Consider the following 17852-nt stretch of genomic DNA (forward strand, 5'->3'; position numbering starts at 1 on the left):
TTCAGTTCGTGCCATGTAACACTTAAACAAGTGAAAGCAATAAAATATTCTAAATATAGCATACACTTTAACTGATATTGATTATTTTTAAGTGGCTAGAATGCGTTTAGCAGGTGCCCCGTCCACAGCAGTACTGTAGGTAACGACCACCATCTACTGTAGGAGTTACTCATCCACTGACTATGGATAAGGAACTCATACAACCCCTTTTTAAAATATAGAATGATTTCTTTAATGTTGGAGCATATGCACATGTTTTTATTCACTAATGTTGTATTATAAAGGAGACCTGCCTGCAGTGTCCCCTATTCATCTGACCAACTATATTATAGCCAGAGCACACTTGCTTCAATCGTTCATAATCAAACAGAGAGAACGTAAAAGAAAGATCAAGATGCAGTAGTGTAATTGCAACCTTAACAAGGTCCTCAGTCTCCGCAGCCTGCCCTGTGCAGACGTGCTTCACATCAATAGCAGGCAGGAATGAAACCACAAAGAGTGGAAACACTTTTGATTCATTCTCGGATGCTTTTATGAAGCTGATATTTATTCTCGGTACATCTTGAACCAGATGCCTTGTAATGCTCCGTATAAAATCATGCCATATGCAGCCGGTCTCGCCGTCTCAGTTTCAAAAAGCTGCCTGTAGATCCGTCTCTCACTTTTTCTGACATGTCAACATGTCATCTTGGCTATCTGCTTAGCGTCGTGCTGTGACTCAAGCGGCCTGACTCATCTGACACATCAAGGCTGACACATCAAGGCTGACACTCTGACTGACGGGTGTTGTCAAAACTGCCGGTGTCACCTCAAAACACTTGTCAGCAAATTTCCAAATGTGTTTTTGGATGTGTAAATTGAAAATAATTTACAATGGCCATATTTATCTGTTTGTCACATTCTTCTGTTTTCCTCTCCATACACACATCCTCGATATATTCACTGACAAAAAGAGGCTGGAATTGCTTGTTTCAACTACTAAACTCACTAACTATCCGGCTTCCCTCTGTGTCTAGCATGAATTGATTGTTCGCTAAACCCCTCCCCCAAACAGAGATAGTCCAATCATAGCTTAGCAACTGTAACTAGGAACGTCAGGCCTGTCAAGCCGAAACAAAACGATGTGAAGACGATAAACTGTATCACGGTGCCAACAGTATGTGGGGCTACATGTTATGGTAGATGCTAGAATAGACTTACTACACATGCGTCAACACTTAAGTTAGCAGCTAGCTAACGTTAGCTATGAAGGGTTAATGTTAGATTTAGGTTAAATGTCGGGGTTAGGGTTACATCGTTACAACTTACGTTAATCACAACTTATAAGTTCAACTCCCTATGTGTTGATGTCTGCACAGCATGCTGTTCATTGTGTACAAGCTAGCATCAACCAGAAAAATGATCTGTTCAGGAAATCAGAGAGTGGAGTTACGTTAGTAGCTCTGTCCTGTTCTTTATTTGGTTTGGGAAATTTTAAACTCAGGCAACTTCAGCCAAACTTGTGTTAGATAGCATCGTGTTTGCCAAACCCTTCATTTACTCATCCCCAAATCCCCCTTTCTAGTAAATAATTGAAGCATTCCCTTTAAAGATACAAACATTTGAGCATAAATCTACTATAATACACGAAGTTGCTTGTCCTAGCTCTATAGAAGAGAAACGCTGCCTCTTTATCTCCATCTTTTACCAGTCATCAGCTGGTGAAGATGGTTACCTTTCACCTGGGGGCTTTAGCCTCAATTATTTTGTATGTAGCCTCATGTGCATATCTAAGGTTCTTTTACAGACTTTTCATTTTTAAACTATTATGATGGTCAATTTTAGCTGCAGCTAATGAAATCAAACTAGGAAGAGTCGTCATTTCCGCCAACAAAATCCGCTGTCATCGTCTGAAAATGAGAAGCCTGCGTTGTCTACCTCTGTCTGTCATCAAAGAATAACAATATGAAAAATGAATGCAAACTTTGAGTGATCTGCCACCATTATCATCATCATTAATTGCATGTGTGCTGTGCGAGAACTAAAGGCTTGACAGGATTAGTAACAGTAACCAAGAGCGGTGGGGAATAGCGAACGGTCAAATGTAAATAAATCAAACTCTGATTCAGTTTTTAGTGTTGTTATCATGGTTACCGAGCTAAAAATCCAGTGTCAAGAGTGGGAAAGGTGGTAGTGAAATATTGACCGCTCATGCCGCTGTGCTTTACAGGTGCTGGAGCAGTGGGAGTCCCAGCAGGGCCAGGGCAGCCCTGCTCAGACCAGCATGTCAGCCCCTGTTTTCCCCCACAACGCCCCCTTCCCAACTCACCATCTTCACAGGGCCTCGGTTCCAGACTCAGCCTCCGAGGCCTTGGCCCTGGCTAAACCTGACCCCTATGACCTTTATGAGAAGTCCAGGGCTATCTATGAGAGTAGGCGTAAGTACCAGAGTTGATACTGCAGGTGTAGCATTGTGGCAAACACTCCTGTCTAGCACTGAAAGATGGACTCATCGTTGGAAGGTGGAGTAGTGAAGATTCATTTATTTTTCTCTAACAAACACACAAAACACAAATTACGTCACAGATTCTTTGTTGTTGTTCGCGTTTGAGGCGCCACAGAAAACTTTAAAAGCGTATTCAAATGAGCTGACACCTGTTGAATTTTCAGCCCAAACACCTCAGCTGAACACAATCATCAGATGCATCTCAAATGCGTTCCTCTATTATCATCTGCAGCGACTAATTTCTCATATTATCTCATTTGATCTTCCCACACAAGCCAACACACACACACACACACATAAACAAAACCTAGCATCAGCTCAGTCTTTTAACTGGCTGGGGGGATCATTACAGCCAGACATTGACATCCTGCCAACTCACATCATAATAAACACTGCGGGAGAAGTCATTTTGTCTTGTTATGATATCAGGATGTATCATATGTAAAGACACTAATGTCCTGATGGACTTTGGCAGTAGAAACTAGTATATGTGGGGTTTTTTATGGGTGTGTGTGTACGCAGGGCTGTGGTGAGTCATGAGTCCAAGTCACCACACAACACACATACCTCTACATCTTTACCATATTTATACCAATGTAATAACCAATATCTTTAAGTTAATTTAATGTCTTAAACTGTCCCTAATTTGTGTTTCCCAACATGAAGATTTAAATGATAAAACATTGCCTTCTCCACATTGAATAAATACTGGTGAATCTTTCATCTGTTGGCTTAAAAGTGGTCCAATTCAAATATAATACGCCTATTAATATTGCCATCAAATACTATCATTGTGTAAGTTTTTTAGTATAGTATAACCTCCACACAGGTTGCAAAAAAATCCCAGTGGATACGGCCTCACTGTCCTAAATGGCAATGGCAGCTAGGGTTGGGTGGTATGACCATATATATCGCCAAAACAATATAAAAATGTCTATGATATATGTTTTTCTATGTCGTTTCTATTGCCATGTTGAAGAACCAGCAGCTGGACAGTGTTACAGTATAAACATTTATTTAGTGTGGTCGTTTTACGCTCTGATCCTTGCACTTTATGCTCATTTTGCACTGAAGTTCTTCATGAAATAAGAACATACTCAGTACTTTGTATCCGTCATATAAAAAATAGGCATTACATTGTGGTTATTTCATATAGATTATTTATTTATTCGTCAGGATAGAAGATTTTAATTACAGCCCTGCCAAATGTAGTTATATTATCAGAGTCTAAAATTACTGGAATTATCTTATACCTACTCTATGTAACCTTTTATTGAATTAATGGAAGGAAATCCCAGTTTTATAAATCCTCTTATTTAATAATTAAAAGCCTCCATAAATATGACTTTAAAATACGGATGTTGTTTTGTTTTGCGTGTATTGTGTGTCAGCAGGGGTGTCACATTCTTTTGTTGTCTTTGAGGCGGCCGTGGCTGATACGAAATAATAAACGTTTTCACAGGACCGGTGCACCTGTTATTCAAGAGGATGTGTCTGTCAGAACATCTCCTTATCAAACCTCTTTGTCTTTCTGTGTCTCTCATCCCCTCTCCCTCCTCTTCAGCCATGCATACAGTGACCAGTGGAACATTTACTGATGTCTTCCTTTCAGTGAAGGTCAGAGGTTGAGGGTGAGGGTCTGATGTGGCTCAGCAGGGAATAGGCCCAGTCAGATTTTAGGAATGCTCCATTTGACCCTCTCGCTGGTGGATTAAGCAGGCTGCGACCTTTTACTGGCCTCCTGGTGGAGCTCTGTGCGCAGCCTGCTAATGTTGGTTTGGCTGTGATGTCACAACTATGTTATATATAGCTACAAAGTAGTAGTTTTTTATTCTTAAGTAGGTCGAGGTGCTATATAAATACTGTAAGCATAACAACAGTCAATCCACAGAGTAATACACACAGCCCAGATGAGAAACTGTGACTTTAAACGAGCTGTTAGGACTTCTGTACAGTTGCGATGTCACAAATATACTATATACAGACAGAAAGTGCTGCCACTGTGCTGTTACTGTTGTTCCCTGACTGCAATGACGGTGCAGAGACGCCAAGAGCACAGATGCAGAAGCAGACTGGGCTTTTTCAGGAGGGTGTCTTAAAGAGACAGGCGCTAAAACAAGTGTTTCAGACAGAGGGTGAATACAGGTATACTCAGACAGACAGCATGAGAAAAATAATGTGTTATTTGAACATTAAAGCATGTAAACATGTTCTAGATAGAAACCTGAAAATGAGCGTAATATGAGACATTTCAGGTGTGTAATTCACTGGTTGATCTAGTGTTATCATCTGAATAATTGAACCTAGCGTGTATATGGAACACCTTTGATGTCTGACCTTGTATTTGTCTTCTGTAGAAAGCGCTGTGTAACTCCTCTCGTCTGTAGTCACGGTTTTCTTTCTTCCTGCTGAGTCGAGTGAGCAGAGCGCCGAGTGTGATTAAAACAGTTACAATTGGAATCAATTTTTCATTTTCAGCCACTTGTCTACGGTTGAGTTCATTTTGTCACTTTGCAGATCATGGTGTTGTGTGAAGCCCCTGATTGCAGATCAGCGCTTGCATCCCACCTCCCACTCTAAATAAGGGACGGGTATATTACACGCTGTAAGCACTTCCTGACTTTTATGGATGGTGCGGAAATTCTGTGGTGACATTAATGCTGAGGAAGGGCCTTTCTGCCTTGTTCTGGCCTCTATTGGAGAATGTGTTTGCTGGTGTGCTGTCTGTCTATGTGTGCATAGTGGATGTGCAATATTTGTGCATTTTGTTGTTGTTCATGATGCTTTTTCTTTTCTAGAACCCGGCCAAACGAGGACAGTTTTTCCTGTGGACTCCTCGGGTAAAAAATTAATCTCTGCCTGTTAAAAAGCAATAACCTGTAAACAATATAAGGAAAACAATACTGTGATGGTGTCTGTCATCGTGTTGCTTCAGGAGCAGAATATCAGGACATGGAGGTGCACCTGCGCAGGCAGAAGTCCGGCTTCGGTTTCCGGGTGTTGGGCGGGGACGAGGCAGGGCAGCCTGTGAGTCCGGAGACGCGTGAGAAGGCTCGTATGGCGATGGGCGTGGAACCCTGTCATTTTCTCCTCTCTAACCCACTACACAAACACTGTGTTCACCTAACCCCTGACCTTTGACCCCTGAGAGAGTGTTGGCTCTGGCTGCTTTGGTGTCTTTTTCTGTGTGTTAAAGTAACAAAGCAATATATCAATCATGTAATTCAGCTTATTTATGTATCAGTATAACAACCACCTTAACACCCACTGCATGTGCCACTCTGAACACTTTCTTTGGGCCTCCACTTTCTGTGTATAACAGTCTAAATGCAATAACAGATCTTGATCGGGGCGATCATCGAGAAGAGTCCAGCAGACCTGGATGGGCGCTTGCGACCCGGTGACGAGCTGCTGTTTGTGGATGGGATCCCAGTGATGGGGAAGCCACACAGATACGTCATCGACTTGATGCACGGGGCGGCACGAAACGGACAAGTCAATCTGGTCATTAGGAGGAAGGTGCAGGCAGCAGGTGAGCTAACATGAATGGAGTTATGTGGGGGTTTTTTGTTTTATTTGTCCTCCATTATCGTCTAAAATGTTAACTTTAAAATCATATATTCACTTTTTAAAGATAATTCCAATTTTGATAACTGACTCAGTAACTTCTAAAACAAACTCCAAACATTCAGTTCCAGTTTCTCAAACATGAACATCTGGTGTTTTTGTCTTTTGTAATCATTGTAAATTGGATATATTTATTTTAGCTACTGTAGGACATTGGGCAGCATGCAGCAACTTAAAATGTTCTTAAAATTTTCTTTGTTTTCTGTTAAGAGAAAAAATAAGAGAAGTCTAGTGCTGTCAACTCAAGATGTTTGTCCTCCGTCCATGATGGATCCCATAAATCAATTGGTACTAACAAAACAAGAATAAATCTTAAATGCGAACAAAAATAAGAGGACATTTGTTTATATAAAGCTTCCTCCATGAGGACCATCTTTTACCTACTGTTGATATTCTATAGAGTAAAAGGTTGATAGAGAAAAAGTCAACAGTTAATAGATAAGGACATATAACTGCAGCTGAGATGATTAGTGTACCACTAATGCACCTCCATGAAGCAGTTTTACAGTATATTTGAAATATTGAGATATATTTATACCCTTAAATGATAAGACTTGTGATCCCCAAAGCAATTTCAGTCAAAAGCAACTGGACTGGTTATTTGTCTAGGAAGACGTTTCACCTCTCATCCAAGAGGCTTCATCAGCTCATCTACACATCTGACCAGGCTGGGACTGGACCAGGACCAGGCTGGGACTGGTCCAACTAACTGGTGTGAGATCCAGGTATTTAACCTCTCACAAGGCCGATGATGTCACTCGTTAGACCAGTCCAGTTGCTTTTGACTGAAATTGCTTTGAGGATAATGACGACCTGGACGAATGAAAACATTCACAGACTTGTGATATTCTATATTTTTCTCATTGTCTCAAATCCAAAGGACACAGTTCATCCTGCACAGAACACCTTAAGGATACTGATTCATATATCTCCGTCCTCTGTTTCATTGAATTCCTCTTTGTTTTTGTTCTCCCTTCACCTCTCTTCTTTTCTGTTCACGACCACCATTATTGTCCTGCAGTGATTCAGGATTTTCACTTAATGAGCCAGAAAACTAAAGCACTAATCTCTCTGAGTAATTACACTAAAGCCTGTTCCTTACACACCGTGGTTCTTTACGTTTCAGCCTGAAGAGACTCAGGTGGCACATCTTCCTTTTGAACTCCGGCCTCCCCTGTTCTCATTATTACTGCCTCCCCATACACATACTCGCACATGCACACGCACACACTCTTCTCACCAATCCACTTCTTCCCACTCTATTCCGCCCTCTCTTGTCAATTTCTTCTCACCAAAGATGACTGTCTGACTCATGCCTGGCCTCTTGTGCGGCCTTTACTTCCATCTTAATTGTCTGACTCCCACTGGCACTTACAAGGTGTCATAAATTGTCTTCTTCTCCGTGCCCATTCTTATCTGCACCCACTGCCCCACATTTTACACAATTCAATCTCTTTTTTGACTATTTTTCCCCATCATAAAATAACTGTTTGTGCACTTGTTGATGTAAGGAAATGCTACATGTGGGTATGTACCCTTTTACAGTGACAAATCTCGCCGTAAATTCAAATCAGTAAGCCAAAGTTACAGTTTTAAATTCCTATTTCTTTAACTACAGAAAACCGCAGCACTGCTTCTTGGTGAGCTATCAAACCGACAACACAGCGCTTGATCACTCTGTATGCCAGAATGCATACGCACAAAAAAAGCCAGAGGTGCAAGAAGAAGCTGCTTTCACTCTGAAAAGCTGGATTGACACAGTGCTGCATTTTAATTTGTTTTACCGCATTGTGATAGCTGCTTTTTGCCGTCTTGTGTTTGCTTCTCGATTCTTCACAAGGATGAAATTTAAGCTCCAGCATTGCCAATTTTAGGTGGAGAAAAAAAAATTAATTGTTTTTGCACATGCAGAATAATCCTTAGTTCTTGCAAAGCATTTGTGTTTAACATTGGTAATTTTACAGCACATAGAGCGTCAGGAATCTTAAATGACCTTAATTTATAAATACGAAAGTATAGTGGTTGACAGGCTACATTTGATCTCCTAAAAATGCTGCTATAGTGACGATTTTTTTTTTGCATTTTACATAAAAACCTTGTTAAAAATAGATTGCTAAAGATTAAAGCAGTTGTTTCATTTGATTAACTGTTTGAGATAGGAAGAGGTAAAATTATACAATGAATATGAAATATGAAGATAGTTTTGTGCAGCAAAACTTAGTTTTTCTTGTGCACTGCCTAGTTAATCTTGATCAAAAATCGAATTTATCTAGTGATGCTTTTGGAGGAGGCCTGACCCTTAAATCGTAACCACTGGACTAAACACCCTAACTGTATAGTTGTCAAAACCAGCTCCACCTCCACCAGCTCCAAGAATAGGGGCCTTTTATTTCTGATACTTTCTTAAAGTTACAATCTCGAAGAACTCTTTTTTGTTCTCTTGGGCGTCACCTGTGACGATAAGCAGTAGTTGCAGGAAGCTTTATGGATCTCACTTCCCAGAGATCCAAACAGAATTGCCTATGTGCCTTCTTCTGAAGGTCTAATTTGTTTCTTATTCTTTGGATTTGCACTTGCTTTTGAAGTTTCATCGTCTGTTGTCATCACTGTTTGTCATTTGTTTGGAACCATTTACTCACAACACTAGCAGAGAAAGGAAAAAACTCTGCGCCGCTTGACATACTAGTGACTTGAAGAGAGAGTCTGTTGCATCGCTCCACCTCCCTTCTCTGTCAGACCAATCCCTGTTGGGTGTTGGAAAGCGCATCACGATGCTTTTTGTGGTCAGTGCGGTCGGCGAGGCGGGGAAGATGATATTGTTGTGTGTGAGACTGTACGTGTTGGGTCCGACTGCCGAGGTGTGCCACATGTAATCGCTCAAATCATGGACTGTTCAAAGTTAGGTAGATAAGAACATTTTCTTTGGACACCCCCCTTGACTCCCCTTGAGCTCAAATTGAGCAATCAAACATAAAAAAAAATCTTACAGGAAGAGAAAAGAGGAATTTTTATATTTAGTTTTTATATCACAATCCTGTATTTTGCATATAAAAGGGTATTGCTGCAAAATTAACACAGTAACGCATTATTAGGACGATGAAAATATATTTCTGAATACTTGTTTCACTACTGTTCTCTACTCGTACTCTACCTCCCCCTGCAGGTGAGTCCTGTCCAGAGAACGGCCGTAGCCCGGGCTCTGTCTCCACGCAGCACAGCTCCCCACGCAGTGACTTCACATATGGCAACAGCACCAGCACCACCCAGCCACCCAACACTGGCCTGGGTAACACCACCGCCACTTCAGACAGGATGTCGACGCCCAACACACAGCCAAGTGATGTCATCATCAGTCGAAAGGAGAGCGAAGGCTTCGGCTTTGTCATCATCAGCTCTCTCAACAGGCCCGAGGCTGCCACCCCCAACTGTGAGTCCAGTGATTGTTTGACTTGTGTTTTATGGAGGTAAGTAGATGCTTGTGCTTCATCAGTCATCCTCTATTCCTGATAACAAGTGCTTCAGGTGCTATACCTCGTGTGGAAGCTCTCAGAAACAAACTACTATGTAAACTCAAAATAGTGTCGAGATATGTGGCAAACTTAAATATAAGAAGGTCATAGCTCAATAAAAAGTGAAGCACCTCTTATTCTATCTCCTCAATTATACATGCCTTCCCACGGCATGTCAGTCACACACATCTCTGCTGCATGCTGCCATGAGCATCAGCGCATCGCCCACACACGCGCAAAAAAAAATCTGGATGCCTTACGTAAGCCCGGGGTGAATAGCAAAATGAGAGAGACAGAGACATATTTAGTCAGTCAGAGTCAGTGAGTGGAGTGTGTGAGCACAAACAGGCGTAATCCTCCAATCTGCTGCTGCTGCTTAACACGTCTTCACCTGCAGCGTGTTGTGTTTAAATCCTCCGACAGCTGTGCCCCACAAAATCGGCCGCATCATCGAGGGCAGCCCGGCCGACCGCTGCGGGAAGCTGAAGGTGGGAGACAGGATACTGGCAGTGAACAGCCAGTCCATCGTCAACATGCCGCACGCCGACATCGTCAAGCTGATCAAGGATGCAGGCCTCAGCGTCACCCTGAGGATCATACCGCAGGAAGGTGAGAGAACACGTGGACGTGATGGACAAGGACTTGAAACCGCAATGACTTGATGACTCATGACAGTAAATGATTCTGTTTCATTAAATCAAAGTTGTAACTTTAGTTTTGCAAAATATGATTCTTTTTTAAAAAAAATTGGATTAACTGTCACTTGTCATGTTCATGAGTGGCGTTCCTCTGGTCTGCAAAATCTCTTCTCGACACGTTTGCATGCAAATGCTTGAACAGAGCTGCTGTCTCTGACTGTGGTTACATTAATACAAATTGACGGAGTTATTTCACTTTCTAAAGTGATTCTTTTTGTATGATAAAATCATGCTCATGTCTTTTTTGCCCACCTAGAAGAGATAACAGATGGCTCCAAATCTCTAAAGTCAGCAAGACTGACTTCATTAATAAGACTGAGGAATTACTTTCAGTGTACTTTAAAAAATGGACAAAATGTGTTGATGATGATGATAATGTTTCTGTTATATGCTTTCCCCTTCACAGACATTTATAACGGCCTTACTTAGAGGTACTCTATGGTATTTAAGACTATAAGTAGCACTTAGTAGCTTCGTTTTGTTTATAATGTGCATGCAGGGACTGCGATTTGCACTTTGATGAACGTGCAGAGAATTAGCACCCAAGCTGTAGCTCCCTTGGTCTTTGAGCTTCATAGCGTGTTTCAACTTATTGTTTAGCTCTCCGGTCTGCAACTTTACTCTCGTCGTTTCTGTCTGCAACGCAGCTGTTTTCTGCAACAACTAAAAACACTTAACACTAGCTGCTTAGTACCAAACGACAGACACATTTAGCATCGCAGCTAAAGAGCTGGATATTGGTACCTGATTTTGGACCTAAATGGAGTTTAAAGGTCCTGTATTGTATAAAAATCCCATTTCCAAAAACTTCCATCTCTTTTTTTTATTATAAAGCAGGTAAAGGTGCTACATCAATACCGTGAAAGTATCAAAACGCTCAATCCACAGAGAAATGCACACAGGTATTCAGAAACTGTGCCTTTAAACGAGATGTCAGGACTTCCTGTAGCCTTGTGATGTCACAACTATACTATACTGTATACAGGTAAGGTAAGGCAAGGCAAGTTTATTAGTAGAGCACAATTCAACAACAAGGCAATTCAAAGTACTTCACATAAAACATTAAAATCACTAGGAGAAATAACACAAAAAAGGTCTTTAAAACATAAAAAAGATTTAAAACACATAAAAGGTCATTTAAAAAATAAAAGAGTGTTACAGTTGCAGAAGTCACAGTGCAGTTTGCAGCAGAAAAAAAAGTTTTCAGTCTTGAAGAAAAAAAACTTGCAGTTTTCTGGAAGTTTGTTCCAGATTTGCGGAGCCTAAAAACTGAACGCTGCCTCTCCATGTTTAGTCCTGACTCTGGGGACACAGAGCAGACCTGACCCAGACGATCTGAGAGGTCTGGATGGTTCGTAGCTGAGCAGAAGATCTGAAATGTATTTTGGTCCTAAACCATTCAATGCTTTGTAAACCTACAGAAGTATATGGAAATCAATTCTCTGACAGACAGGAAGCCAGTGTAAGATTTGAGAACTGGAGTGATGTGATCGACTTTTTGGTCTTAGTGAGGACTCGAGCAGCAGCGTTCTGGATTAACTGCAGCTGTCTGATGGACTTTTTAGGGAGACCTGCGAAGACACTGTTACTGTAGTCTAGCCTGCTGAAGATAAATGCATGGACAAGTTTTTCTAAGTCCTGCTGCCACATAAGTCCTTTAATCCTTGATATGTTCTTTAGGTGATAGTAGGCTGACTTTGTAATTGTTTTAATGTGGCTGTTTCTGGCTTGGTTTGTGGTTTTTAGCATTACTGCTTGGATGCTGACTTTTGACCGTTCTTTATTGGCTCCAAAAACAATCATTTCAGTTTATTCTTTGTTTAATTGGAGAAATTCTGCTCCATCCAATTGTTGATTTGCTTGATTCATCTGCTCAGTGCTTGTATTGGACTATAGTCACCTGGTGATATAGGTATGTAGATTTTTCTGTCATCTGCATAGCTGTGGTAACATATCTTGTTGTTTTTCATGATCTGAGCCAGTGGCAGCATGTAGATATTAAACAGAAGAGGCCCCAGAATGGAGCCTTGGGCAACTCCACGTGTATTTTTTGCCCGCTCAGATGTGTATTTACCTATAAACACAAAGTAGTCCATGTCCTTCAAGTAGGATTCAAAGCATTTTAATGCCATGCCAGAAAGTCCCACCCAGTTTTCCAGATGGTCTTGTAATATGTTGTGATCGACTGTGTCAAATGCAGCTCTGAGATCCAATAATACTAAGACTGAAATTTTGCCATTGTCCGTGTTTAAATGGATGTCATTGAAGACCTTAACAAGAGCTGTCTCTGTGCTGTGGTGTGGTCTAAAACCTGACTGGAAACCATCAAAACAGCTGTTCATTAACATGAAAGTGTTCAGCTGCTTAAAAACAGCTTTTTCAATGATTTTGCAGAGGAATGGGAGGTTTGATATTGGGCTATAATTATTCATTAGTGAAGTGTCTAAATTGTTTTTTCGGGGCATCTGGGAAGACACCTGAAAGAAGAGACGTGTTTACAATCTGTAGAAGATCTGAGGCAGTTTGATACATTTTTAAAAGGAAGTCATTAAGAGACAGGCACTGAGTGTTTCAGACAGAGTGTGAATACAGGTATATTCAGACAGACAGTATGAGGAAAAAATAATGTGTTTTTTTAACACTAATGAATGTAAATGTGTTCTAGTAAAATCCTAAAATACAAGTTTGAGCCTTAAAAATGAGTATAATATTTCCCCTTTCAAGGAGTTCAAATATTGGATTTAGATTTAACTGGTGGACAGAAACACAACTCCTTCACGTCTGCTGGATGTGTAAAAAGGAAAGGACTAACATGTTCATCATATCAACTTTAAGCTGCCCCCAAGTGGCAAAAAAATCAGTTGATGCAGCTTTAAGCATTGAACAAAGACTCTTACTTGTTAAAACTTAAAAGTACATGTTGTGATTGGATTCGTCCTTCTTTTTGAATCCCAGAGATCAGCAATCCCCCGTCAGCCCCCAGCTCTGAGAAGCAGAGCCCCATGGCCCAGCAGCACAGCCCGAAGACCCAGCCCAGCCCCGCTGCCACACAGCCCAACCCAGCGGTCACAGAACCCAACCCTCCTGTTAGCCAGCCCACTCCCATGCCTCACCAGAGCCCTGTAACGCAGCTGCCCGCCCCTCCACCTCCGGTCTACACCCACGAGAGCAGGTAAGACACTGTGGGATACAGAGCGTGACGAGTTCCTCTCAAAGTGGCATCGAACAGTTCTAATGAAAGCTGTTTCATCATCATGCTGTGTTACAGTGTCAAATGTGCAGCTGTCTTGATATTCTGATGCGGTGAAGCATTTTTTGTAGACAAGCCCTCTATCTGTCTCTGAGGCAAACAGTGTTCCTCTGAGAACACAGGTATGAGTGGATCTCGTACTTTCATCCCACTGTTTTATTCTTTTCTGTTGTTATACTTTCTTTCACTTTTTCCTCTCTTTCTCGCCCTAACATTTTCTTTTTCCGTCCCAGCTCCTTCCGCCCTCTCTCTTTGTCCTCACTTTGTTGTATAACATCACTTTACTCTTATGGACTGCTAAATTATTTACATAAATTGTGACTTTATAGAGATCCGTTGAATATTTTACCAAGAACTACAGAGGTCCAAAAAATCTACAGTGTCATTGCATTTCCCCTCTGCTTTACACAGTGCCCAGACCTCTTTGTACTCGGCAGCACCAGCCTCTGAGCGAACTTGTTTTTATCATAAACATTTTATGTGATGCGTGAGGGAAAACAGTTTAACGTTCTCACTTAAGTCTTGTTTAATGGTTGTCAGCACGAACCAAAACAAGCCATCTCTATCAGAAATGGGTGACCCAGAAAGTATTATTTTCACAGTGCGAAGAAACAGAACACAAGCAAAGGAGCACATCCAAAAATAATGACGACAGGAGTGGAAACCCTCCTGGAAGTTGTTCCTTCATTCTGATTGGTCTGTTAGTTACAGGTCAGAGGTGAAGGCGAGGCAAGATGTTAAACCAGACATCAGACAGCCGCCGTTCACAGATTACAGACAGCCGCCGGTGGATTACCGGCACCCTCCTGTGGCAGACTACAGGCAGCCACCCACGTTGGACTACAGACACCCGCCACTGATGGACTACAGACAGCTAGCTCCTGACACCAGGCAGTTCACCATCCCAGACTACCGAATGCCACCGGTTCAAGTAAGGATGTTTCCCACAACAGAAAATTGTTCTTAATTACTCATAGACTCTCATCTAGAGACTGCTGACTTGATCTTCAAGGGTTGATGATACTATAGTTATTTGAGTGTAAAGAAATGATCCTATTTAGCTTCATTAATCAATATTTTTTCAACATTTAGCAACTTCAGAGCCAGATATTTCCAAAACCAGAGCTAAAAGGAGAGTGAATATTGTCCATATACATGATTCCAATCATCTGTAATACAACTTTCCTGCAGTTAGATTATTTAAACTAAATTACTCCAGTGTAGGGGCGGAGCTTTGATTGATTATTTGGGTAACAAAACGATAGTTGCTGATAACACACAGTCGGCCACAATACAATTTTGAATTAATTCAGTGATATTAACTCACAAAAAGTAACTAAGATAATTAAAACCACTGCTTGCTTCCAGCCATTTAAATAAAAAACAATCAATTCTTTTCAACTAAAGAACAGATATAAAGTGAGGATTTCAAAATAAAGGTGCATCTTAAAGACATTTTCACTTTGCATCGATGTTAATCGTTGATAGATTAATGTATTTTTCCACCCCCACATTTGTGTATATACTGTTTATTTTATCACCTTAAATTGGGCCACATTTTTCTAGCATATACTGTTGCTTTTGTACAAAGTCATCCTTTATATTTCTACCTAAAGCTGGAACTGAGTGCCTCAGTGCATTCTAAACATATTGTATTTTACATTATTTTCCAGCCAACACACAGTCAGGGATGGAAACTGAAGCGTGAAATACAAAACCATCTGTAAAACTGCATTTTTAGAGAAAGCTTGACTCACCAGTGTTAATTTCCCCCCTTTTATTTGGTGTTTGTAACTGAGCCGACAGAGCGCACAGCTGACACATGATATGTAAAATATCTTAAATGTTTACCTCTCGAGCCGCTCGCCTGTTTACTTTAATATCTCATATATAATAAGGTTAGGAAATTCTAGGTTGTGTTTTCTTTACCTTGCATTTGCTCCGTTCTTATTCACTTATTTTTTTCCTTGCTGAGTCCTGAGGCTCTCTCCTGCTCTAATGGCCCATTTTCTCCTCCGATAACATCGACTCTAATCACGTCTGATCTCTGCTCGTCTCAGCTTTCACAGGACTTTGACTTCTTCACAGTGGAGCTGGAGAAAAGCGTAAAAGGCTTCGGTTTTAGTATCCGCGGAGGGCGCGAGTACAAGATGGACCTGTTTGTCCTACGACTGGCAGAGGACGGACCGGCCATCCGCAACGGGAGGATGAGGGTAGGTTTGATGATGTAATTTCCTTTCAGAGAGCCACTACATGCAATTTTAAGTTTAAGCTGCTCTCTGTCTTCTTGGATTACATGGCAGAAGATCATTGTAATTGCCTGATGTTATCGAAGCTGCAACAGCAACTTTTTCCGAGGCAAAAATCTGTCAAAATAACTCTGAGATGGTTCGTCCATCAAGCGTTTTTTTTTCTTTTTAGATGTTTGTCTCCTCCCAAGTCTCTAAGACACATCTCTGCTTTGCATTTGGTCACAGATAATGTTCAGAAAGATAAAGATGGATAAAACCTTTAAGTGGGCCAACTTAAATTGTACTTTGCTGTTTGCATAGCTGCACACTTCTCCCTCCAGCTATAGTTGCTACTGTATTATTCAGTCAGAGAAAGAGCACACACATTTATGAAGATGTAATAAAAAATACTATGGACATGTAAAGAGCCCTTGATGCTGCCGTGTAAATTCCCCCTGTTTTGCGCCATATGCTCCAAATGGCAACTTCCACACAAACTCGGTTTGTCAATGCATTAATCCTGCAACCAGCACGCCTTTCTCGATCTCCTATTTTCTCTTTTTCTTTCTTGAATGTTCTCTGATATTTATGTCTGGAGCAGCATCAGTCTGCTTTCCATTCTTTATTTGTAATAAACCTGTCAAAGATAATGTGCGCAAAATGCCCCAGGGGGAGATATAACTTTCCCTCCTCGTTGGTGTGGTCGACCGCTGCCGATGATGCATGTGGAAGAGGAGGAGGGAATCCTGCTCCACTTAAAGTCAGCACACAAAGCTGCAGTGAAGTCTGAGTCAGTCCCTATTCAAGGATCTAAAAATACTTCTTTACAAGCAGAAGTCATGCGTTCAAAATCCTAAAAAGGGGCAGGTTATTATCAACAAAGTGTGCTTAAAGTATTAAGCAAAGGTAGTTCAGAAACCTGGCCACTGTGACGGATTAATGATTTTATATTTTAGTATAAGATTGTTAATACTGATGCATCAATGTATAAGTAGAATTCTGCTGTTGTAGCTGGTGGAGGTGGAGCTAGTTTAATTTACTTAATATACAGTTAGGTATTTTAGTGCAGTGATTCCCGACCAAGGGAGCAGGTCCAAGTGTAAACCTCTGTGCCCGTAAAGTAAAGCTAATGTGGAAGTGCATTAAACCTATATTCTTCTCACTTCACCTCAGTGAACAGTTTCCTTATGAGTTTAAGTTGTCAATTGCTAGGTTCAAGTCTTCTTCAATACAACATGATGTTCATCTTGTAAATGATGGTCCTGTTTAGAGATAAAATAGACAATAAAGCATCACAGTGCATGTATTTATCAACTACCACAACAACTAAATGCTAGTTTGATCATCTCCATTCTGCTGTAAGTATGTCTATCATATAATTATATATTATATTTTTAATCAGGGGAACCTCATGATTTAGGATTACCTGGTTTAAGATGGTTTGTTTTTCACTAAAAACAAACCAAAACAGGAAAAGTGTCCTGAGATAACTTCTGTTATGATTTGACACTAAATTCAATTCAATTTAATTAAATCAAATAGGATATTTAGAAGAAAAAAAAAGTTTTTTCAAAATAAATGTAAGGTCAAGTGAGTATAGTGCCATTTGCCATTATAGTGCCAGAGTTTTAAGTGTATTTAGATGATTTATTGGTATATTTATTATTGTGAATCTCAATTGTTTTGGCCAGCACAATTATGACCTGAAATTTCCGGTCTACTTCAGGGCATGACTGCCTTGTGACTGACACGTCACTACCACAGTGCTCTGTGGTGTCCTCAGGTTACCTGTAGTTCAGTCGGACATTCGGCAGTGTTGTGCTATTAGCAGCTAATGTATTGTCTAGCCGTCAGCCTGGAGTAGAGATATGGGTCACGGATGTCTGGTGAACTCTTTTTCTTTTGACTTGAGGCTGTTCTGTATTTTATAGACTCATTGTGCCGTCTGTTTCTTGTAAAAGTAACTGTTAACTAAAGCTGTAAAATAAAATCTTCTAATATTTCCCTCTGAAGTGTAGCGTAGACATATAAAATTACATGCAACTTAATTTC

At 40.8% G+C, this 17852-nt stretch overlaps 1 protein-coding gene across 12 annotated transcripts in view; it reads left to right on the forward strand.

The window, feature by feature from the left end:
- Positions 1 to 17852, forward strand: part of magi2a (membrane associated guanylate kinase, WW and PDZ domain containing 2a) — a gene marked incomplete at its 5' end in the record, with an annotated part of 231811 nt that overhangs the window by 201476 nt on the left and 12483 nt on the right. For 6 of the 12 annotated variants that reach the window (XM_083935216.1, XM_083935223.1, XM_083935225.1 and 3 more), the window contains 9 exons: positions 2210 to 2417; positions 5284 to 5325; positions 5421 to 5536; positions 5825 to 6017; positions 9276 to 9539; positions 10045 to 10230; positions 13275 to 13491; positions 14275 to 14500; positions 15630 to 15782. In XM_083935216.1, the coding sequence (XP_083791342.1) occupies positions 2210 to 2417; positions 5284 to 5325; positions 5421 to 5536; positions 5825 to 6017; positions 9276 to 9539; positions 10045 to 10230; positions 13275 to 13491; positions 14275 to 14500; positions 15630 to 15782 (1605 nt within the window). The remainder of the gene's footprint in view (positions 1 to 2209; positions 2418 to 5283; positions 5326 to 5420; positions 5537 to 5824; positions 6018 to 9275; positions 9540 to 10044; positions 10231 to 13274; positions 13492 to 14274; positions 14501 to 15629; positions 15783 to 17852) is intronic. The other 6 variants (XM_083935221.1, XM_083935217.1, XM_083935218.1 and 3 more) reach the window with 3 other exon arrangements.

This window comes from Echiichthys vipera, assembly GCF_963691815.1.
Source record: "Echiichthys vipera genome assembly, chromosome: 20".
Lineage (NCBI taxonomy): Eukaryota > Metazoa > Chordata > Actinopteri > Perciformes > Trachinidae > Echiichthys > Echiichthys vipera.